The sequence below is a fragment of the Cololabis saira genome, chromosome 9 (genome assembly GCF_033807715.1).
Source record: "Cololabis saira isolate AMF1-May2022 chromosome 9, fColSai1.1, whole genome shotgun sequence".
In the NCBI taxonomy this organism is placed as follows: domain Eukaryota; kingdom Metazoa; phylum Chordata; class Actinopteri; order Beloniformes; family Belonidae; genus Cololabis; species Cololabis saira.
The window spans coordinates 32,386,817-32,411,717 of NC_084595.1; the positions used below are offsets into that span (position 1 = coordinate 32,386,817).

Genomic DNA, 24,901 nt, shown 5'->3' on the forward strand with positions numbered 1-24,901 from the left:
TGATGTGGGGATGGTGACAACTTTGGCCTTTTCACATTTTGTATAAAGAAAATATTTGCTTATTGTTAGAAAGTAAACCAACAAGGGGTCTTATTAACATTGAAGAGTATTTTACAGTATTAATTTAGCTAATAATGTAATTGTTGGACAGTATTTTGCACAATGTTCTATAGTTTTTTTGTTGTTTTTTTCCCCCAAAGAGGAGCTGCTTTCATTTGGCCTTAATTCAGGTCTATTCTGAAGAGAGGGAGGAGTGAACACACACACACACACACACACACACACACACACACACACACACACACACACACACACACACACACACACACACACACACACACACACACACACACACACACACACACACACACACACACACACACACACACAGACTTTTTCTGCGTCCTACTGAACATTCAGATAGCTGGCAGGAAAAAGGGACAACGTTTGGTTTATTGATCTTTGATCAGTCGTCAAAACACCTGTGAAAGTGTTCAAATAGGAGCTGGAAGTTGGAATAAAAGGCCGATGCCCTGCTCGGAGTTTTCTTGAAAGCCCTTTTTTTTCTTATTCATATTTTCTCTTCTTCAGCCAAACACATCCTCCCATCCAGAGTGTGAGCGCGGAGGAGAGGGAGCGACTGTGCGCCCTGTGTCACGCCTACAGGCTGATTTATGGTTCTACGTTAAATCGACGCAGTGTTAAATCGACGCCGCGTACCTTACGCCGTACCCTACGGCGTAGGCTCTGCGTCGATTTAACGCAGAACCATAATTGAGTCTTACGACGTGGCCAGTTGTGGGCGGATCGAGAGAGTTCCTGAGCATCTGCGGGAGCGGCAGGTGCCGGAGACCGAGGCGCAGCCGATATCTGAGCAGCTGGACGCGGACCGGGACCCTGCAGGAGTTCACCCACCACCACAGCACAGGACATGGAGCCCGACGCAGGAGTCGTGTCCGCCGCCTGGGAAAGCTTCGAGACGAGGCTGGGCGAGCAGGCCAAGTACATGCCCAGGTGAGGACGCGCACCTGCGGTGCAAATATGGAAATACCTGCGCAGGAGATATGAGCGCGTTCAACACACAGCCCAGTGTTTTCATGAAGGCGATAATGCGCCTTACATTATCTTCACATGCAGTTTCAACATATGGTGAATACTGAAAGAAAGAAGTCTGGAATGAGAGGAAAAATACATCAGAATATAAGTGCGTCCTTTAATTACACAAATCTTAAGGAATAGTTTTTGACCACGTAAGTTTGATGGGGAGTGTTACGGAAGAGTATTAGGGCCATGCAGGAGAAAAAATATTTGAGAGGGGAAGATTTTTTTTTATTGTGCAAAAAAGTCGAAATGTCGAGAAAAAAGTCGAAATGTCGAGATTAATGTTAAAGTAGCCTACAATTTCGAGAAAAAAGTCGAAAGTCGAGAAAAAAGTCGAAATGTGGAGATTAATGTTGAAATACAATTTCAAGAATAAAGTCAAAATTTCGACTTTTTTCTCAACATCCCCCCCTGAGCCTCAATCAAAACATTTTCCTGTTGACATGTCTGTGTTCCTAGAAAACTTGCAAAACAATGAGGGGATTAAATGAACTGCAAGAGAATTAAATGGACTGCAAGAGACCAAAACTAAAAAATACAGACTGTTTATTTGATCAATTAGTTAACATCTGGTAAATTAGCCTGCATCTCGTTAAAAAAGAAGAAGAAAAAAAGAAAGGGAAATAAAAAAACAAACATATATCTCTATGTCGAATCATGAGAAGTCGGTCAATCTTCTTACAGTTATCAGTTGGGAATAGTAAATTGATAGTAAATCTTATTAACCAACAGTCGGATTAGTTTTCTCCACATGATCTTAACTCGTAGGCTACTGGCATTTTCAGAAATTGTTTAACATCTTTCAACATTAATTTGTAGAAATGGGTCAGACACTTTTCATAAATTGATTTATCAGTGCCATTAAGGGACCTGTGTGAGTTTACATTTTTTTTACTCCAATAATGTGTGGCATATATTTCAAGTGCAGCTGAACAGAAGCTTGAGCCACAACTTTTCAAAAACTAATTGAATGCAGCATGTATTGATCCTTCCCCTTCATGCCAGAAGTTAATGATATTGTTATTTAGGGTGTTACAGTGAACCAAAGTTTGAAATCAATATGAGAATAAATACAAATAGCAATAAAACATTTAAAATCCCCAATAAAAAGAACCAAATGATCCCCATGGAAGGCTGCACTGTGGCTTAGTGGTTAGCGCGGTTGCCTCACAGCAAAAGGGCTTCTGGATCGACATGTGGCAGCTCTTTGCATGTATGAAAAAAACATGTATGTTATGTTACTGCCTGTAGGAGTGAGCGTGAGCGTGTGTGGTTGTTTGTCTGTACGTAGCTCGGTCATGTCCAGGGGGTTCTCCAGGTCACCAGGGCTGGGATGGATTTCGGCAGATCCCCATGACCCTTGATTGGAAAAAACAGGTATAGATGATGTAGGATCCTCAGACACTGAACAGTGTTGTTATCACACAAAACATTTCCATTGTAAAACTTTTCATTTAGCTTAGAAGTAAAACATTTTCAATTGTTTCACCTTTTGTGGCTCATCTGAAACTGAGAAACAGTAGATATACATTGTTTTTCTTTTTATCACGCTCTTACTCTGCCTGACCACTGCATCAGAGCAGACCTGGAGATATAGCTTTCAAGTATGTCCAGAGAAACGTATTTATATTATAATGACCTGCACTAGAGATAGAGGAAATCAGTAATTACATGTCAGCAGCTGATATAAGTTTACGTGTATAGTTCAGTTGTGTCTGTGTCTTATTAGAGTTTTAAGTATTTCTTTTGTTTGTTTTTTTTAATGCTTTGTTTCACAAGTATTTGAATTGTGTCAATCCAAGGTCTTGTTGCCATTCCACGGTGCTTATTACAATATTATATGAGTGTGTTCAACAGACAGGCCAGAGTATTTGCTAGTTGGCAAGTTCCTTCATCTACACCTGATTCCTCTTGTTTATGTTCACAAGGGTCTACTAAAGCCTATCCCAGCTTTTTTACGGTGAAAGGCAGGCGCTGGTTGGAGGCTTTTTCTGTGCAAAATGAAAACCAATGTAAAACATTTTTGAAAAGACAAACAAAGATTTTTTTTCCTGACCAACAGTGATGAAACAGGCCTTTTACAAACAGAAGTAACATAACATTTTTAAAGCATAACCCTCATTGGCACTTTTATGTACCCAAGTCTACTAATACTTAATAGCATCTGAAAACTCTCCCTCTGCCCTCAGTTGTACTGCACACTTTTGAAGATGCACTTTGTCATTTATAATTTTCGCTGTCTGATCTCTTTTATGGCTCGTTTTCTTTTTTGAGTGCAGGAGTGCTGCTTTTACTTTTCCAGGATAACTTTTTTTTTTTGGCAATATATGTACTGCAGGTACATAGTTCAGTGTCTGCTTCTTATTTCTAATCAGTCAGTCTCCTAATGATTTATTTATTTATTTATTTTGTTTAAGTTACAGGTCATTCCTTCCTGACATCTTTTAATCTGACCTGATTTTTACTTTCGAAAGCTGAAAGCACATTTGATATGGGAACTTTATCTACAAGTAAAAAACCGGAGGTCCTGTATCTATGTTTGTTATAGAGGCTTGCATGGAGATGATAAGGACAGAAATACAGATACATTAGGTTGACCCTGTTTTAAACACACCTTGACGTAAAGAGGCCAATGAAACACCTATCTTATGAGGTCACTGATCAATCAATATTCACTGATCAACAGATATAAGGACCCAGACAAAAATAAACAATAAAAAATAAATAATATGCTATTGTTAAATGAATGAAAGGAATTTAGATTAAACAAAAAACTCATTATCTTTCACTATATATTTCTAGTGTAAATGTATGTTTCATATTAAACTTTCTTGCTGAATCATATACTCATGGTCCGAGGATTAACTGAGGCAAATAAAAAAAATCCGTTGTGCACATTCACAGTACTGCAGCAATATGATTTTCCTTTCGGAATCAATTAACCATTATTCAACTGAGTTTAGTTTCTGTCTAAACACCCGGTCCCTGTGTTTGCGTGCCCAGCCTCAGGCTCACCCTGGACATGCTTCAGCATCAGGACATTGATTGTCACAGCGGTGCCATCTGCTAAAAGCACTCTCTTATCTGCAGTCGCTGTTCATCAGTCAGCTGAGATACGGCACTTTGGAAAAGTAGCCTACTGGTCACGCCAGTTTTTCGGAGGATGAAAGAATATTTTGTATGGATGTAAGAGGGGGTTAACAAGAGCAGAATATACCAGTTATATACTTATTAGGGGCATGACAAGTAGTGACATGACCATATTGCAATCGTCCAGAATGGCCCAAAGGGCAATGTTGCTAGCATTTTGCTAACAAGCTAAAGTCGCAAAAGTCCCACTGCACACCAGCGGGTGTACAGCAGGACCCCGCTCTGATGTGGAAAAAACAAATCTCCAAAAAAGAAAACACATCCGAAAAAACTAGGAAAAACATGAAAATGAAGGCGATATAATAGTATACAGAAAAGGATTCCCTTTTCTTCTTCTTCTTATTCCGCACGCTTTTTTCGTCCGTTAATGCGGCCCGAACCGCAACGTGCACCCATGCATGGCATACATCGTTGGATGCGTCTCCATCGTGCCTCGAGGTGCATTACTTTTCTCAAGTCAAAAGTGTTACCGTGGCAAAGCTAGATGCCAAAAAGCAAAAAAAAAGGCGAAAATTCGGACGCTTATTGCTTGGCCAAACTTTATTCTTTATAGGCTACTTTGACTTCATTACAACATTGACAAACCCGGGACTCGTTGTACTACAACATATTTTAGTCTCATCATGCTAGCTATTACGCTTTTTGAGATATTTAACTATTCTAATTTTCAAACTAACGGAAATTTGGACGCTTGTTGCTCGGCAACACAATATCGCAGACACATTGATCCAACGTTAAAAGGCTCGGGACAATGTGGACTACAACATACTGAGGTTTCATTAGGCTGTTGTTTACTACTTTTGAGACATTGAAGCCAAATTGTCCCATTCTATCCTATGGGGCTTGTTTACATGGCAACAAAACCTATGCATTTTTATGGGGGAGAATAGGAATAAATCACCCGTAAATGTGGCCCGAACCGCAACGTGCATCCAGGCCTTGGTTTGGTTTATTGGCCATTGTTAATAACCCCAAACATGGCCAGAACCACCTCCGACACAACCAAAACAACCTTAAACACAACCAGTACCACCCCAAACAAAAGCAGTAAGAGGGGACGAATGGGCAGTAGGGCATGCCCATATCAAAATTTCCTGAAATGTTCTAGTTCTTAATTGTTGTTAAATGGAACTAATGTAATTTTGTTTTAAAATATTGAGACTGACTGATAGGAGGAGTATAATGGACCTGGGTAGATCGGCTGAGTCCAGTTACTGATCTTCTTCAGGTCTGAAGCATGATATGCCAGTTACACAGTAACTGCTGGCTGTTTGATACCTCACGTGATTGCCTTTGTTAGCTTATGGCCTGCTCAACAGGGTGCTGCAGTTTTAAGTCTTGGATTAAGAAAGGCTACCTGTATTGTGAACCACAAATTAGAACTGATTGGCCAGAAATCCAGTTCTGACCAGTGAATCTTTAACCAGATGCTCTCCATACTTTCCCAGTATTGGATGTTCATGCAATCAAAAAAAAAAGAAAAAAAAAAGAGATTATTTAATATGCAGGATGTTACTTTTCTGCCATATAGGAAAATTAATTTTGATAAAGCATACTTCTTGTTGTTTTTAACTGTGTTTTTCACTTTGTATTTATGTAAAACAGATTATTAATTTAAAGCAGTTATGTGTGACTAAGGCGAGTGAGTACTATACTGTTTGTGCATATCAGTAGTTAAACTTGGTGTAATAAAATGTTCACACATCTGGCTTTGGGATTTTAGCAGCTTTGGATCATATAACCTCCTCCCTCACAACCATTTCTGGTTATAATAGTTTACATCTGACCTCCATAGACCTGGATTGTTTGTGCACGTCTTTGTGCTTTTGTGACGTGACGCTGCAGTAAGATGTGGAGCTACAGTATTGACAGATAATGTAGCACTGTCTATGTGCGCAGGATTACACCCGGTCCTCTCCTTCACTAGACAAACACACACACTGCACACTCACACGACCCACTTTTACCTCCCTGCTGTGACACTCAACAGTTTACCAATGAATTGCAATCATCTATAAATAAAAAGCAGATGAACAACAATTGAATTAAGTGCTTATTTGCTCAGGAGTCAATATAATATAAGTTGTAAAAACAATATCCCATGCACACTCACACACACTTATTTTTTGTCTTTATTCTTTATTATTTATATATTGCATTATTAGTTTGCCATCACTTTTGTGTAGTTTTACTTTCTGTTTTTTGTATGTTAATCTTGACATGAAATTTGAATATCTTCGGTGGAGGGTTCAAATAAGCCCATTGGGTTTTTTGCCTCTTCCTGCACCTATAGTGTTTATCATTGATATTTCCTGTATATTTTTTTAAAAACTGTGCAAAACAATAAACTAAAACTAAACTAAACTAAGTGATCAGTTAGAGGTCAATTTAACAGATTGTCATGGGAGGTACATTGTTTTGAAGGTGTTTCGCAAATTGGAAATGTACAAAATTATATTAAGTATTACTGTAAGAGTTTTTTTTTATGGCCACAATATATTATTTGTGTTTGTGCAACTGTGTGAATTAAAGCATTTTGTCATTGTATATGGTGTTAAAAGTTTCCATATGTCTTGAATTAGTCACATTGAAGCAGTTGGTCAACAGATTTTAGATTTCTTCAGTTTTATCATCAATAACGGCTTAATTTAAGATGTACTGCCCTGTCACTGGCCTGTTGTTACAACCAAATATTTCACGAGTTGTCTGTCTGATACGACTGGCAGAGCTGATAAAGAGGACAGTTTCACAGTCAGCTGACTGCAGTTCATATCTGGAGGAAAAAGAAGCATAATACTTCAGTTCAGTCCTACAATGATGTTTTTTGTTTTTTTCCCAGGCACGAACAAGCAGCAACGTTGTACCAGAACATCAGTCTGACAGAGCCCAGGCTGATTCCTCAGTATGAGAAAGTCATTGGTAACTTCATCAAAGAGATCAAACAACAGAATTCAGAGATGGACAACCTGGCACTCGCCATCAAACGGTGAGAGACAAGCGCATGTAAACAAACACACGGTTACTGCTACAGTCATGCTAAATAAAGGTTTTATGTGATACTGATGTTGAACTGGTTATTATATTCCTCCTCACCATATGAACTTTGCCCCATTATAAAAATTGGTTTCGGTACCTTTTTGTGGAAAATGGCGGTAAATGAGAGCGGTACCAGGACCATTTCATGAGAGTGAATGGGTGATGGGATGGTTTTGAAGTCTTTCAATTTGTCTTGTCAGGAAGAAACTCCAACGCTAACCCACTGATTAGTTAGGAACGTACTACTTACTTCACTGGTTTCATGATTTTTTACCTGTAGAACAACTAGATGAGGTCGTTTTGGTGACTTACAGTAACGCTGGCTCTAGCCTGCTTTGACAGATCACAGAACAAGCTAGTATTCAGTACCTAATGGGTGTTTAAACATTTGTGGAGATTTAAAGATGCTTTTTACTGTTTTTCAGAGCACAGGACCAAGCATCAATGCAGCTCAGTGAGATGGAGGAGGAGATGGACCAACGTATTCATGCCGCAGAGAGAAAAACACGGGAGCAGGTCGGACACGCAAACGCATGCCGCACTCATCATAGCAACTATCAAAACATAATTTCTCAGTCATCTTTATGTTTGCGATTATGTGTTCTTTCCTCTGGAGTTTGTGTAAGCAAAGTGATAAGCAAGGTGTGTTTGTTCAGCTCTTCCCTCATGTCAAACACACACTTGTATCAGATTACTGATCCAAACCTGCACATGCCTCCTGATCAGATGAATTTCACAACCCAGAGGAAATAAACCAGTAGGTAGACAGATGGATGTGCTGGAGCATGTTTTATCCTACAGTTCAATATGATAAGGCCGTATATATTTGTGGTGATAGGAGTGGGTGCCATGTGGATGAAAATGATAGTGTAGAAATAATCAGGCAACACTTTGTGCAGCTTATTATTGAGTCTGCTAATACGCCATCTTTGCAACATAACTTCAGGTGTGACTGTGAGCTTTTAGTTGTGTTTTGTATATTTACTTATTCTAAAATGTGTTGGCAGATAATGTTTTTTAGGACAATTCAAAGCACCGTCTACCAACCATGTAGTTCTGTCAAATAGGACACTTATAATAGTAATAAAAACAATCCATTCTCAAGTTATAAAACTTGCAATTAAACGTACATGCACCAATTCACTTATAACTTCCTGTTGGCTCTTTTCTTGCTTCTGAGATTGTCCATCACCTCCTGGTTGAAAGAGGGTGAAGTTTTCGTGAATAGTTACATTGCAAAACATAACATTAACAGTAGGTCTTTGCAGTTAATCACATTTTAACCATGATTTCCTTTTTAGTTTCAGTAATCACTAAAACAATGTTTTGAATGACATTCCTGCTTTAGGCAGAAACTCCTGTTTATATGTTACATCAAACTGTTAATTTAGTTTATATCACATTTGAGTTCATGCTGGTGTTTCCGGCTGTAATCTTAAGGGGAATATTTCAGCAAGCCTAACAGTATTCGCTATGTTGGCTTATTGTTCTTTGTTTATGATCAACAACATCATCATCATTCAGCTTTCCATGGCACAAAATCAAAACTGACAAGACTGTAAAGTACAAACAGACAACTCCTGGATCAGAATCTTTGTTTAAATGTATGTCTTTTGTGTCCAGGTGTTATTGTAAAACTGGAGTAAGAACCATAAAGTGTGTCCCTATCACTGTGTCTATGTCTTATGTAACTGTTCTTTCACTAACTCGGGAGCTGCTGTTTGTTTTGTCTTAAAATAGCACACAAACTTTGAAGGCTCACCTGCGTCCTTCCACACTGTAATGTGTTTGCAGACAGCCATGTCCTGACATCTGTAAGGGAGGAATTTATTCCTGGAAGCGGTTGACAGACCATCTCTGCTTCAAATTTTAGTTGTCGAGCCCTTTCAAAATGCACATATAATCTATTTACATTTTAATAAGATACTGTCATAGACTGTCTTCTAATGTCAAAATGTGTTTGGGTTTGTTGTCTGTGTTTTTGCAGGAAAAGAAGAGAGCAGAGGCTGGGCTGAATGAATTACAAAGAAACTATGAAACTGATGTGTATGAGCTGCAGTGTAAACTCCAGAGGATGCAGATGGTATTTTTCTTCCTCAATTGTCCTCTCTTTTTACATTAAGACAGTATCACCGCTGCACGTGTTCATAACAGTGTTCATTGGTGTACCTTCATGGGCCACTACATTTAACCCAGCTGGCTTGGCTGCTGCGTACGAACACCCTCCAAGATCTGCTGGTTTGGAGAGGTTTGGTCCTCCAGTTATCCAGCTGTCCCAGTCATTATGTCTGCCCAATGTCCCTGGTGTCAACACATCAGCATCAGAAACAGTTTACTTATGGTCTAAGATATTTCACAGAGGCCACTGTAACAAGCTAATAAATAGCATTAAGTCCTCCTGCCAGTGGCTTTAATGTTTTGGCAACGATGTATACATTTGTCATCAATGAGTTAATATCATACCAGCAGATAATCTATAATATCAATATCAGAGAAATACACTTTTAATTGGAGACCTGATGGATAAAAGATGAAAGAATACGTACTGTCACACTTTTATTAGTTTATCCTAAATAAACAATGACAAAATAGCTGGGATTTGAAATAGCTCAGTAAAAACAAAGAGCCTCTTTAATAATAGCTGCAGCATATTTGGGAATAAACATGATTGCATCCTGTGTGAATGATACTGGCTGCATTCACGAGAAGATGAGCTTCATTTACCTTAATCTGACTTGGCTAGTTCAGATCTGAATGCACACAGCAATTATTTTATCTTAACCCTGAGTGTGTGAACTTGTCCCTTAGATCGAGGAGAAGTATAAGAACATCACTGTGAAAGATGAGAGCCCAGCTTTGAAGAAGAAGATCAATGAGCTGACGCTGGTGAGACTAAATAAGCTTTACCTCATTCATCACTTCAAACATTCTGCTGTTCCGTTACGTTTTCTTCACGTTCTGCTTCTGGTCCCCGTCCCTGTAGGAGAACCAGAGGTTAAAACAGGAGCTGCTGAAGTCTCAGACGGAAGTCGCCTGCCTGCAGAGTGATATGGACTCGTTGAAGACAGAACTTACCGATCAAAGCATGAACTCAGAACGGTACATTGACTGTTTGTGACTGCAATTCCTGGTCCCCGAGGGCCGTGTCCTGCACGTTTTAGATAGATGTCCCCCTGCTTAAAACCCCTGATTCCAATTAAAGATCGTTATCAACTGTCATTTTTTTTTTTTTTTCGTTATCAACAGTCATCAAGTCTGGTAATGACACAGCCATGTCTATCAGGGTTGTGTTTCAGCAGGGACATATCTTAAATGTGCAGGACACGGTCCTCGAGGACCAGGAATTACTCGCCCTGGTTTAAATGGAGTTATCTTTACTTATATGCCAGTGATGAGTATGTTGCCCAGACACTATATGGTATCAGACACTGCAGTGGGTCAGACAAGCATCTGAAAAAACACACAAACTGATACAAATTATTGTATGTCACAAGATTTTAATCAGACCCAAATTTTACCAATGCATCATCTGATGAAATCACCTTTGTCAACATCTGTGATTTGATTTCATCTGTCCCTAAAAGTAAAATGACTGTGAATATTGCGGGGCAGGCAGAGAAAGTAAAGGGAGTGAGAGCGCTTGTGTTCTGGTGTCGCCTTTAAATGGAATTTAGCCGTAGGTCATTTGACACCTTGACACATTTAACAGCAGCTGATTATTTTGAGGAGTTGTAACTATGCCTCCTGTTTACTTTGTTACTGAGAAATACAGAGTAAAAGGTGTCGGTGAAGATGTGCCACCAGTGAGGAAAAATACATGTAGTGGAATGATATGAAATAATTGGCATACCAACCAACTCTTGTGGCTTTGAGTGAGATTTCAATCACTTTTGCAGTGTTTTTTGTTTTAATTTCAAATAAAAAAGGTATGCGAATCACATCAATGCTTCCTCTTTCTTTGGAAGTATTTTAGGAGGAATAAAGGCATTATTAAAATTAAACTGCCTGTCATCTTCCATCTAAATACACATTTTACACTTTCACTGCAAACTCTGAAAGTCTAAAGCAACAATAACTGATGTCAATAACTTCCAGGGCCCTTCATCCCCCTTTCACTTAATATTCTATAGTAACCAGAACTCTGAAAAAACATATATTGGCAGTTTGATTTCAACTCGTATGATCCAATACATATATTACAAGTATGGCAATGATGATAGTGCGGTATGTAATAGGATTTGGTTATCAAGTTAGTTATTGTAGAGGAACAGAGACTGGCAGAGAGACGGAGGCCCTGCCTCTCTCGTTTGGGTGACGTTGGGTTGCCCTCTGGAGGTTTTGCTTTGTCACAGATGAAACAGGATATCCTGGAAGGACTTTGCACACAATCATTTCTTCAGAGAGGTTACTTAGCAACAGAAGTACCAGAGCCGTGAGTGGGACAACACTCTGCCTCTGTGGAGCAACTCATTTTCATGACACTGCTGTTTCTTCATCTTTCAGGAGTCTAATGTTACTCATAAAATGGATGAAATGTCTTTTGACAGGAAAGTGAAGCTATTGCTGTTTTAGAAATAAGAAAAAGTACCTCAAACACTTTCATTACTGGCTTTAAAAGTAACATGACTCAGTTTTCATTTGGATGGGACGTAATCATTTTCTATCAGTCATATCTATGATCATATTACTTGACATATGTTTAAGTTTCATTTTTGTATTCATTTTATTTTTGCAATCTTTACAGCTTGCAACACTCTCTGTACTTCCCAACGAAACCCTTTAAAGCCACATTTATGAAGGGGAAACAAAAGTACCAGCTGATCAACTGTCTTTCGTGATTTCATTGCCAAGACATGGAAGCACAATGAGATGCTAGACCAAAAACAACAACAATGATAACATCAAAAACCAAACAGACACAGCTCAGGACAGAGATTTGCTGGATCCTTTTTCTTTTCATTATGCTCTGCTGTGTTTACTTGGCGAACGCTTCAGCCATCGTCACATTTACTGTTTCAAACATAATGTAATTCATACATATTATTAATAGTTTTAAACTAAAAGTCATTTTGTATCTTAAATTGTAATAAAATAATGAAAAAAAACTTTAGAGCAACCAAGGAAGACTCACACATAGGTAGTTGACAAAGATGATAAATATAGATCTCAAATAAATTAAATACAATTTTTTCTTTTTCTTTTTAATTCAATTAAATTGTTGTTTTTTTCTAAAATAAACTATATTTATAAACTGAAATTCAACAGGAATTTAAGCGATCTCTGTTTTTGCAGAGCTACTTCTGCAATGAGTCAAGTTGTATTAATATTTTTTTATACTCTACATTTGACATTGATATAAAACAATACAAATATATATTAAAACTGTAGCAAACATTGAATTCACAGATTTGTTGATCAGTTTGCTCTTTAAACTCAATTATCATTTTTTGTGTGTTTTGCTGCAGAGACGAGGAGCTCATGCAACACTTCTCTGACGAGCGAGACATCTTGGAGAGTCAGATCGAGATTCTGCAGTACGTCAATCAAGAACACTCATATTAACTACAGCCAGCTTTTCTTTGCACTGACATGGTAGTAAAATTATTACAGCTTTAAAAACTAAATGTATTATTCTGTTTGTACAGAACAGCCAACAGGAAACTCAATGACTCCAACGACGGCCTGCGGACTGCTCTGGAGAAGATCAAGGTAAAACTGTTGACCTTCTCTAAAATGATAAGACACTCAAGATGTTTCCCTCATTTTAATAGACTCATATTGTGAAGCTGTAAGCTCTGAAGATGTAGGACATTTTTCAAAAGACAATATTTAAACAACAGTATTTTATGGTTTTCTACATTATGTACAAAAAGATGCAGAGCCAAACAGTTGGAAGCTAACTTTTGAATTGTTGGGTGTTACAGTCTCCTGGTGGTGGCTCACCAGTGGGAGCTAGAGACAGAAGAAGTAAAAGCATCTGCTACACATCACCATTTTCTTTAATTGACAGGTAAGACTGCAAACAATATATGTAAAAGAGGAATACAGCATACTTTACTGAAATAATGGTGTTTCTGGAAGAGCACAATCCTGTTTTAAAATACTGCACAGCACCAGCTCAGCCCCTTTTAAAAAATTTTTTTGTTGTTGGTACTGACTTTGGTGACTGTGTTATTCCTGTCTTTTATATAACTACTGAATTTGACAAAGTGGACCGTGAAATTTGAATCTGTTGTCTAGACAAGTGGGTCTTCATCAGCGATATAGGACTTGAATGGTTCAGGCCAACTTGAAAGACCAAACATTCTGTATTAGCCTGGGTGAATATGTGTCTTCCCCTGTGCTCTGCTCTCCTGTGGGGTTCCACAGGGTTCCGTTTTTAGCCCTCTTCTCTTTTCTCTTTATTTTCCCCCAATTCTTTCCACATTTTGTATCGCATTTTCACTTGCAAATGTTCTGATGACAACAGCCTCGCAAAAAGAATGACAAATGTCCTTAAACACAGTTATTCAAGTCTCTTGAGGACATAAACACCTGGATAGCTTGCAAGTTATTACAGCAGTGATGTTTGTAGTAGCATCACTGAGACCCCTCCTCTACATCTGGGATACTTGGCCAGAAAATGTAGCCAATCATCACAAAACTGGTTATGAAAATATACCCTGGCCTTAAGCTTTGACAGTCAGATCAGGGTAGATGTGAAGTCCAACTTCTTCCAGTTGAGACAGGTGGGCAAATGAAAGCCTATTTTTTCAAGGCAGCTGTTTGAGATAGTAATCCATGCCGTTGTTATCAATCAGTTGGATTCTTACGTTTGTAGGGGTCAGTGAGTCCTCCTTTATTTATTATATTACCTATATTATTTATCCCTCAGTTTTATCACATTTTATTTTCAAATGTGTAACTTCTTAACCATTTTATTTGTATTTTTTCTCTCTCATGTGAGGTGTGTATTTTTTTAATTCTTTAATTATTCTCATGTACAGCATTTAAGTTCACTGTGGTTGTTTTTAAAGTGCTTTATGAATAAAGTTGGGATGGGATGATATGGTAAATAACCATTCTTTGAATTGATGACCTCCTCCTCAGGATAGGCCAGCGTTTAGATGAATCCCCCCTGTACAGCCGCCGGCCCGGCTGCGATAGCTTGGCCCTGGCCATGTGTGACCCCGGCCTGAGACGCAGAAACAGCAGCGATTGTGAAGACGACAGTCTGCCCGAAGTCTACATGGACAGCGGCCTGTCGACGCTCAGAGGGTCTCATGGAAGCTATGACTCAGAGCATGAAGGCAAAGGTCAAGAAGAGGAAGAGGAAGAGGATGAGAAGGAGACGAGTGATAAGATGGGGGAGAATGACACCAATGACAGCATGATGGGAGAAAACTCTGACACTGAGGTGAGAGTAAAAGAATCAACGATATTGCAGAAGTACGCAGTTTATGTGAGGCTGCTCACATGTTTGTGAGGGCGATACTGACATAGTGACATGGAGCAAGTAAAGTCAGAAAATCTTCTGATAATCTGCAGAATCTGAACTAAATGTTAAGATGTCTTCTACTGCATGTTGCAGGCAACAGAAACGCTGGACGGTGAATCAGCAATCGGATCAGACAGCAGCTCCATTTTGGACTGGAAGCCGACTGAGTCGGTTAATGTCACCACACCGCTCGCCCCAACTATGAAAAAAGCCCTCAGTGCCATCAGTGTTCAAGTAAGTGAAGGGGAAAGTTTTGACAAAAAGGGATAATCTATTAAAGGCTAATCAGATATGCTGAGCAGGATACACAGGACACATATTGATGGCTGAAATTTAAAGTTGTTGTTTAAGAGATTGTATATGGACTGACAGAAGTGCCACAAGATTATTAAATGAGGAAAGCTACATATTTTACTGCAAAGATATAAAGACAAAATATGAAGCACTAATGTTAAGAACTGTTGCTTACACAGGAAACGTGTCATCATGTTCACCAATTTGTTTTTGTAATGACTGTTTAAAGTGTTGTGATGCTGATGAATTCAATGATAGATGAAGAAAAATGTTTTTTATAAAACACCAACAAAATGTCTGTTTCATAGATGGGCTAAAAGCTATTGGTAGAGCATTATCAGCTCTTTTTTGTGAAGTGAATTATACAACTTCTGATGAAAATTAGTTGCAAAAAAAAAGCAAAGGAGTTTCAACTTCCCAATTTTGAGGTACAGTGAAGGCAGCATGAATTTAAGTTATGGATGGAGATGAAGATGAAGAGTCTGGATAGTTTTATTCCAGTGTTTTAGGTCCTGTAGACAAAAAGTACCCTCAACATTTGCACGGCTTTATGAATGATGTGCTTTCAAACCTAAACAATGTCACAACTTCGTGTCTGAGATTTTGACTTTACTGTCATTTCAGATATACAATTTATGACATTAAGAGCAGAATTTGTACATTTTCTCGGATGAATCTTATTTTGAAACTGAAGTTTAATCAACCTGTAAATGTCAATTAGTTTTTTATTCCACATTGGCATGGTGTAGCAACTGTTGCTGGGCTTTAGAGTTGTTTAATGAGTAAATCAGTTTACGTCACAGCTGAGAACATGTCCCATGTACAGGATGAGGACAGGGACAGTGTTGATCTGGGCTACATGACTTCAGAGAAGGCCTACAGGATCGTGTTAGCTGGAGATGCCGCTGTGGGAAAATCCAGCTTCCTGCTTCGCCTCTGCAAGAATGAGTTCAAACTAGCCTCAAGTGCAACTCTGGGTGAGTCGCATAAAAAGAAAACAATTTCTTCTTAGTATTTAACAAGCTTCACATTGCCTCATTCTGTCCTCTGTGACACTAAGCCTCGACACATCTTTAAAATAAGTAGTTATGGAAGAACTTTAAAAGTTTGTACATGGTTTTTCCAGGAGTGGACTTCCACATGAAGACACTTGTTGTGGACGGAACGCCTGTTTTATTACAACTGTGGGACACTGCAGGACAGGAGAGGTGTGTACTGGCATGGTTAAGTTTACTTTAATGTGTGGCATTTCTAAAATGAATACAATTTTACTGTTGATACACACGTGCACATGATGTATTCGTTCCACCACAGGTCATTTCCTATCACAAGTGGTTCCGATTATTTTCCGACCGAATTTCTTCTTCAGAGATGATGGTTCACCACTGTCCTTCCAGGCTGGACATTTATTAACCCAGTTTCAGTATTTTCAGAAGTTTTACTCACTCAGAGTAACTTCTTTTCCACGACTACGGGGTGTGACTTCTTACATGGATGCTGAAGGAATGAGAAGCTTCCCACTTTTCCAGTGGGAGGGTCTTATCAAGTGTATTTACCTTGGTTAAATCTGCATGTATGTTCTCGTGACCCTTGACCCCTCTTGTCTCATCCTTGCAGGTTTCGCAGCATTGCTAAGTCTTATTTCCGGCGTGCGGACGGCGTGTTGCTGTTGTACGATGTCAGCAGTGAGAAGAGCTTCCTTAATGTCCGGGAATGGGTGGACATGATTGAGGTAAAACATTCTTCTGCTTGGTTTCTAGTCGGTAAGATTCAAAAAAAGTAAAAATATCCAACTCTGCCACACATATATTTGAAAGTTAAACTAAGTTATGTTGCTCTTTTCTTTCTTTCTACATGCAGCAAAAATGTAAGTGTTGGATGTAAAAGCATGCACAGGTCCTGCTCTGCTGTGTTGTGACCTTGCTTTTGTGCCATTTGTGATTCTGTTTTTCACTTTTGCGTTGTTTAATGATATGCACTTTGTATACCTTGCTGCTTACTGTTAAGTTTTATTTATATATTTATTTCGTGTCTGGTTGTTCTCTTGTTCAACATGTGCAATCAGTTGAGCACTTTCTTGATATCCAACAGAGTAAGCAATTTGTTTTCCTTTGCTCGGCAGGATGTTTCCCATGATAATGTTCCCATCATGCTTGTGGCTAATAAGTGTGATCTGAGACAAAGTTCAGTCAAATGTGTTCCTACCAGTTATGGAGAAAAACTAGCCATGGTAAAGACACAACAAGCATATACTAAGATACACAGGAAATGTTTATTATCATATAATCCTAAATATAAACACAATCACTACATGTAACTTCTTCATGTATGGTTATGATTGTCTATATTCCACAGACCTACAGTACTCTGTTCTGCGAAACCAGTGCCAAAGATGGCACAAACATCTTGGAAGCTGTGCTGCACCTGGCCAGGTGAGATGCAATCCTTCAGGCAGCTGATTGTTTGAAACTGAAAGCTAGTGCACATACAGAATGGCTTGTGTTTAGAGACCAAAGGAGCTGATTATTCTGCATTAGGTGAATTCATTTCATGGGTTCAGACTGCCATTAGCTGTGTTTACCATGAAGAATCCAGTGCCACTGCAATGTACAAGGTCACATTAGTTCTAATGAATCGAACATCTGGTCTATCCCAGATGTACATGACTATTCATGCTATCAGTGGCGTAAACTAATATAATGTAAATGTAATGTAATTACAACTAAATGCAAAACATAGAAGGTTGTGGCAAACGGTAAAAACACTAATGCAAATCTTTCAGAAATAGTTATTTAACACCGCCATCTGCAGGCCATGAATGAAAGGTCAGTGTCAAGGGACAGACAACCACGTTACAATTCTCCAACATTTAATAAATCATCAATGTTATATTTGAGAGGATAGAGTTGTCCTCCAAATACCTATTAACAGCTAACCTCTAATTAAAGTAAAGAAGTCAGAGAAATGCATTTAGATGCTTAAACTAGTTTTTCATAAACAAAGAAAACTATTTACAGATCATCAGTGATGCATGACTGATTATTTTTAGTGCAAGGGAAATCCATGTAGTAAAAATGTATCCATTAACTGCAGCACCAAATTAACTTCTGAGCAGCTGTTCAGCAAAAACGCGTTTGCACACACATATGTCATATGTCCTCTCAGCAGCTGATGACATGTGTCTCTGAGATGGACTGACAGTCTTTCTGCAGTTTATAATGATTTTAAACAAAATAATTGTCTTTTTACTACAGTCTAATACATAGCGCCATTTAAAATGTATGTAAAATTATGTCGGCAACAAGAGAAATTAAAACTCCACAAGAAGATATCAATTGTATTTTACTTATTAGGTCAAAGTATGCAAGAAATTAGAACAAAAGCTGCCATGTGGAACATTTTCCATCATTTTTTGACTAATCAGAGCAAACCAAAAAAAGGAAGCAACTAAAATTAGATATTTAAGAAATGTACACAAAAGCACATCTGAAATGAAAAGATAATCCCATAAATAAGGAATTTAAGCTCCTTTTTTTTTTCCAAAAGTTGTCACAATATTTTGAGATACCTTCCATTAGGAAGGTCTGCCATATTTTAGTTAAAATATCTTAGATTACATGGGAACCCTTTTCTACCATGTCTCATAACAGCTGGCTCAAGTCAATCACATCAGTCAACTCCACCCCTTTGATTAAATGGGCTGTGCTTTTTTTGAGATAAGCAATACAACGTTTCGTTTTCCAGTTTTAAGGTAAATGAAATGTAGAGGGATATAAAACTGGGTGTAGATACAGAGGAAGAGGTGGGATTAGTCTACTGTGCTCTGTGATGTCACAGACCTTGTGAACATTGACAGTTCACTGAATGGCACACATTTAGAGTAAGAAGCCCTCAAACAGAGGCAAGGTTGTCCAGCAGTTTGTGAATTGTTATTTTGTTCGTATTCAACTGCCGTAATTTATATGATCTAGTGTTTATTAGTTCACTACCTGTAAATATACCTGTCACAACAACAAATGATTGATGAAGGACATCAAGCAACTATGAGAAATCTTGTTTGCTTATATGCACGAAAACACCCATAAGATGTCACGATTTGTTTATTCAGATTTTTCTTTCTGTCTATTCATCTTATTTTGCACCTTACAGGTTGGTAACAAGGTATTCTTCCTTCGAGGAGAAAAATCGCTGTCAGTCGCTGATGAAATTAAATTCTCAGAGGAAGAAACCGAATTTCTCCTGCTGCACCTGATCAAACTCATCAGAGCTGGAAAAGCTCTGCAAAAGGATCAAATCACCTGTCCGAATAATAAAACAGTCTCACGTTTAGAGGACATGAGCAAACAAGAGATTCAGAAACTTGTCTTCAGAATGTTTAAGTATAAACTTAATGCTACATGAATGCTATGTTTAAATGTTGTCATAAGCTATTACACATATTTTACAAGGATTCGTGTAAGTTATTTGATATCATTCATACACTTTGCTAGACTTGCACTTTCATGCTGCAAAGGTAATGTAAGGTAATCATGAAGAGAGAACGACACCTGTGAAAGTCTTACAAAATGTGAGAGATGGTTTTTAAAGGGAAGTATATAGTCTTTAAGTGACATTTGTATGTTATGTTCGGAAATGAAAGCTCATGATGAAGGACACAAAGTTATGTAATCATGTGGTCGTGATGAGAAAAGAAGACAAATGAGGAAAGATTATTTTCTTGTATGTTGTGAGGTGGAGCACTTCCGAGAGTCCCGTTATTTAAAGTGCATGTTCTGGTTTGAAACGGCACCTGCAGCGTGTTGGTGTTTGAAAAGGAGGCAGGAGTTAGACGTTATTGAAAGTGAAGAGGATCGATTGCCAAAACAGAGACTGAGAGTCATGGAAGAGGTTGAAGCGTTAAACGCTCCTCCTCATCTTTGTTCATGTATAATAACTCCAGATGCAAAGTCTTTATCATAATACCAAAACAGTGTTACATTTATTTAACTTTTTTTTTCAAGGATTGATAGATAGCACATAATTTCAGTCTCCACAATGACTGAAAAAAAATGTCATCATCTGTCATTACTAATGAATATTATGTCTGCTTAATCCCTCTTTTTTTACCCGTCTGATACAGTGCATGATTGTAATTCTACTTAATTTAGGATTTAACTTCAGAAGTTGTTTCTACTGTTGGTATAAAAGTGTTCTAATCAATCTTGACAATGATGCTGTATTGTCTGCAGGATTTACCTGATGAAAGGCATTGAAACTGTCAATGAAATTAAATAAAATGATTCTGGGATCATTGAGATCGGGTATTTTATTCGGGTTTCATAGAAATCAGACAAAGAAAGCAGGGGGAAAAAAAGTTCAAAAAAATCTTGATATACAGTGGTATGAAAGAGTTTGGGCACCCTTGATCATATTCACCATTTTCCTTTATAAATCATTGGTTGTTCCGATCAGCAATTTCAGTTAAATATATCATATAGCAGACAGTGATATTTGAAAATTTAAATGAAGTCTATAAGACTTAAAGAAAGTGTGCAAATAATTACAAAAGTAGGACAGGTGCATAAGTTTGGGCACCCCGACAGAAAGTACATCAATATTTAGTAAATCCTCCTTTTGCAGAAATAATAGTAACACTCTTTACGTCAGATAAAAAGTTTAAATCACGCATCAATCTTCAAGACTTCAAATCAATAAAGTCAATTTTTTCTCATGTAAATTAAAAAGTCATTTAGAACTAAATGTTACTGTAATAAAACAATAAGGTATAAATCATCAAAGTATCAAAATATATATATATATATATATATATATATATATATATATGTCACTGTTTCTTCAGAGTCGGGACAAAATGCATTCTGAAATTGTTTTTTTGAAAATTGTCCTTATGTTCATATGAGTTGTATATTCAGGAAGATCAAGATGTGAGCTATTTAACCAAATAAAGGTGCAGGCTGTAGGTATTTATGTATTTTTGACAAATTCACATAACCACAATGCCTTGATTTTTATCAACTCCGTCACTGACACTAAAAAGTGTTTAATTACTATTATTCCATCCCAACAAGAATCTAACATTCTGATTTGTGTTCTTATAGTGTTAAGTCACTGAAATAGGCAGGAAAATACAATATAAATACTTCTGGCTTAATTACACAGGGTTCTTCGTACAGGAATTCCCAAATATTTGCATTTTCATACTTCATATTTGATTTTAATAGTATTTGAAAACATTCTAAAAGTAAATAAGACAAAACAACATGTTTATCTGATGATACTTTATTACTGTACCAACAAAAATCTGAAAAGCGAATTTGATTCCCGCCAAAAAATAACAAAAATATACATTTCATTGTGCTGATTTCGTGATGACGGAGTTGACAAAAAATGACGGAGTTGACAAAGGAGAACAATTTATCTTTTAAAATTTATTGAGGATATGCTACCTACTTTACTGAACAGAGTATTACTCCTCCTGCTTGAACATACATCTTGAGTCATAACAACTGTCATTAACGTTACAATAAAATGATTAAAAACACAATACAGAATAACTAAAAATAGGGGCTCTATCCTATTATCCAATAGGGGAGAGTTGGGTAAGAAGTGCCAGTCTTTTACTTTAAGTGACTACATGAACATACAATCTAAATTATTTTTTAATCTTAACAATAAAAATCAATAAAAAACATCCTTCAGTAAACCATAGAACAGATTGGTCGGATTGGGGTGGGGGGCAGGGCAATGGTGGGAGGGGTGGAGGTGGATGAGGGAGGAGGTTGAGGTTATGGAGGGGAGGGAGATAGTGGGAGGAGGAGGTGGTGGAGTGGAAAGGAGGGAGGAGTGGGATAGGGGGAGGTGGGGAGGGAGGGGGTGGTGGAGAAGGGCGGCAGTCTGCATGTGTCTGTCTGTCCCTCTGCGTCCGTTTCCTGCTGGGTTGTGTTGGTCCGTCTGCATCTGTGTGTGAGAGAGTTGAGAATGATGTGCATTTACAGTTTAGTGTGCACATACAGTTTAGTTTGTGTGTGTGTGTGTGTGTGTGTGTGTGTGTGTGTGCGTGTGTGAGTGTGTGTGTCTCACCTTGTTGTCTGGTCTGAGGGGATCCACACTTCATTTGGGGGAGTGTCTGCCTCCACCACTGCACGTCTACGGGCCCTGTCCTGTCTGGATTTTTGCTGTGCCTCTCTCCAATACCTTCTTTGATACTTCTTGCCCCTGTCAGTCATCTGGTGGATATGTATTGTTTTTTTGGCTTGAACCCTACTCTTCCATCTCTGTCTCTCCTTCTCTTGCATAGCAAGTTTACTCTCTGGGTCACTGTTTAATTTTTCTCTTCTCTTTCGTTGGCTCTCTTTATTTTTTCTCCTTCTTTCCTCAACTGACATGCACTGTCTCGCCATCTTTCCTTCAATACAGAACATATGAAAAGAGTATTAAAATAAGTGGTTGATTGATTTACATAAAATCTGGAAGGAGGGGGGTTGTGGGAGGGGTTCTGTGTGATCTGTGGAGGGCTGTGTGTGTAAAGGAGGGGTTGTGTGTGAGGGCTGTGTGTACGTGTTGCTGGGAAGGTGTGGTAGGGATGGCCTGTGTGTGTGTGTCTGTGTGTGTATATGGGTGGATTTGTGAGGGAGGGGACTCTGTCTATGTATGTGTGTGTTGAGGGTGGGGGGGTTCTTCTGGTTATTTGAATATAAAAACAATTGCTATCTATATAACAGATGCACTGTCCTCACCAAGCCTAACCATGCTCTATAATCCAGACTTAATTTAAAAATGATGTAATTTTCTTATAATATTTATGTATGAATATGTAGATAAAACCATAACATAGTCTTTAATTCCGTTACTGTGCTCAGAAATAGTATAATATTTGCACTTAAGAGGTTAATGATAGATTTGTCAACTCCGTCACTTTATATGTCAACTCCGTCATCGATAAAAAGTGACGGAGTTGACGATGACGGAGTTGACGAAATGGCATGTTTTTTTCCTCTGCGCAAAAATACACTGCAGCTAGCTAGCTACTTTTTTGTCAGTTGCTAGCTGTCAACATGTCTTCACTAAAATACTTAAATTTAATCCACTAATGTTTTTTAAAACTTTCACAATGGATACACGGAGTTGATATTTTCTGGCTGTGACCATAGAAAAATTAACATTGTTTGTTTAAAATATCAAAAAATGTAAAACTTACCAGAGCATGTGTGCTACTGCTGCATTCACCACAGCCAGGAGAATGAAAAGGGGTCCTCAGGGAAATAGCTGACCATGCTATTATCTGATTTAAATGAGGTTAATGAAAACGATGATGGAGTTGACAAAAAGTGTGACACAACTTCGATGGCCATATTTTTATGGAAAATCTTTTTTTATGTTAAAACTCTGTTGTCTTAAATACTTTTAACCCTTATCTTTAACTTAATATGAATTTTCTCACAATTTAAGAGGTTTTTGAAGTTTTTTTTAATAATTGAATACTGAGACCCCTTGACTGTGACAAAATAATTAACATGGGTGAGCTTACTACTAGTCATACATTTGAACAAATACCCTCAAAAAAATTTTTTTTTAAGGCTTAAACTTATCATCAGCATTCAGAATTCCTCTTGATCTAACTTTGTAAGCATGCCAATTGTTACACATTTCTTTACTTTTTATTTGAATTAGACTTTTCTACAGTGCACATGTTTTGCCCCGACTCTGAAGAAACAGTGATATATATATACACACACACACACACACCGCAAAATCGGTTCAAAGGATTGAACAGTAATAAAAATGGATGGATGGATGATCAGAGCGCGTCTGTCAAATTTAACCACCTATAACAACCAATCAGTGTGGACACTTTAAGTTCACTTTAAGATTGAAAACAGCAAGTTGTACCTGTGATTTATCAATAATCATCAGGTGTGCAGACTTCTATAAATCCATAGATGTGTACATTGATTGTTGGTCAGGTTTGTAGTAGCACAATCACAAGAGGGAAAGGCATAGGTGATAAAGGAGCCATTGTTGTCACACATCAGCCTGGAAATGGTTTTAAAATAAAACTTCCTTCGGTGAGAAAGATTATTCAATAAAGATCAAAGCTGTTGCTAATCTTACCAGGAGTGGAGGTCCAAGCTAAATTACACCAAAGTCAGTAAAATTCTGAGAGAAATATACAAACATCCAAAGCCACATGTGGGACCCAGCAGGCTTTGCCGATTATGAACGTTAAAGCCAGTGGTGAGTAGTAACGCCGTTACTTTGGTCAGTTACTATTACTCTAATGCATCACTCTTTAAATAAAGTAACATAGGTACCGTTGGTGCGTTGGTCTGTCACTGACTCACTGCTGGGTGATGACGGCGCAAGGAGCGTTGGCAGTAAAAGTTGACAATAGAAACAAATAAAGTGATAATATAAAATGTATGGTGTTGCTCTGAAAAGGCTGTAAATATTTTTTAGGAACATTTCACAGACCAAAACAGTTGCAATTGTGGTGCTGAACCTCAACTAGCACAGCCTGACTTGAATAAATCAATGTTGAAAAATAACTGTATTATATGTCATACAACACTGAAATTAAGATATAAAGACATTAATTAACATTTTCAAGAATGTTCCTTAAAAAAAAAAAAAAGTTACTTTTAACAGTAACACATTACCTTTTGGTACAAGTAATCAACAAAGTAACTAGTTACTTTTTCTCAGTAACCAGGACAACAGCAGTTAAAGCCCGTGACAGTGTGTTGAGGAGAACATGAACATGACAGTGCTGAAGTCATGAGAGGAGACAGTCTACTATGTTTAAAATTTTAACTCAAACAAAAATCATCACGATCATTTTGTGGT

At 38.0% G+C, this 24,901-nt stretch overlaps 1 protein-coding gene across 1 annotated transcript; it reads left to right on the forward strand.

The window, feature by feature from the left end:
- Positions 1-869: 869 nt before the first annotated feature.
- On the forward strand, positions 870-20,339 carry rasef (RAS and EF-hand domain containing). Its single transcript, XM_061730025.1, has 17 exons — positions 870-1,014; positions 7,091-7,237; positions 7,713-7,803; positions 9,275-9,370; positions 10,096-10,173; positions 10,271-10,386; positions 12,753-12,821; positions 12,933-12,996; positions 13,212-13,297; positions 14,377-14,683; positions 14,858-14,998; positions 15,885-16,035; positions 16,185-16,266; positions 16,676-16,790; positions 17,181-17,288; positions 17,414-17,490; positions 19,208-20,339. The coding sequence occupies exons 1-17, from the start codon at positions 932-934 to the stop codon at positions 19,308-19,310; spliced, it is 1,914 nt and encodes a 637-aa protein (XP_061586009.1). The 5' UTR covers positions 870-931; the 3' UTR covers positions 19,311-20,339.
- The last annotated feature ends 4,562 nt before the right edge of the window (positions 20,340-24,901 follow it).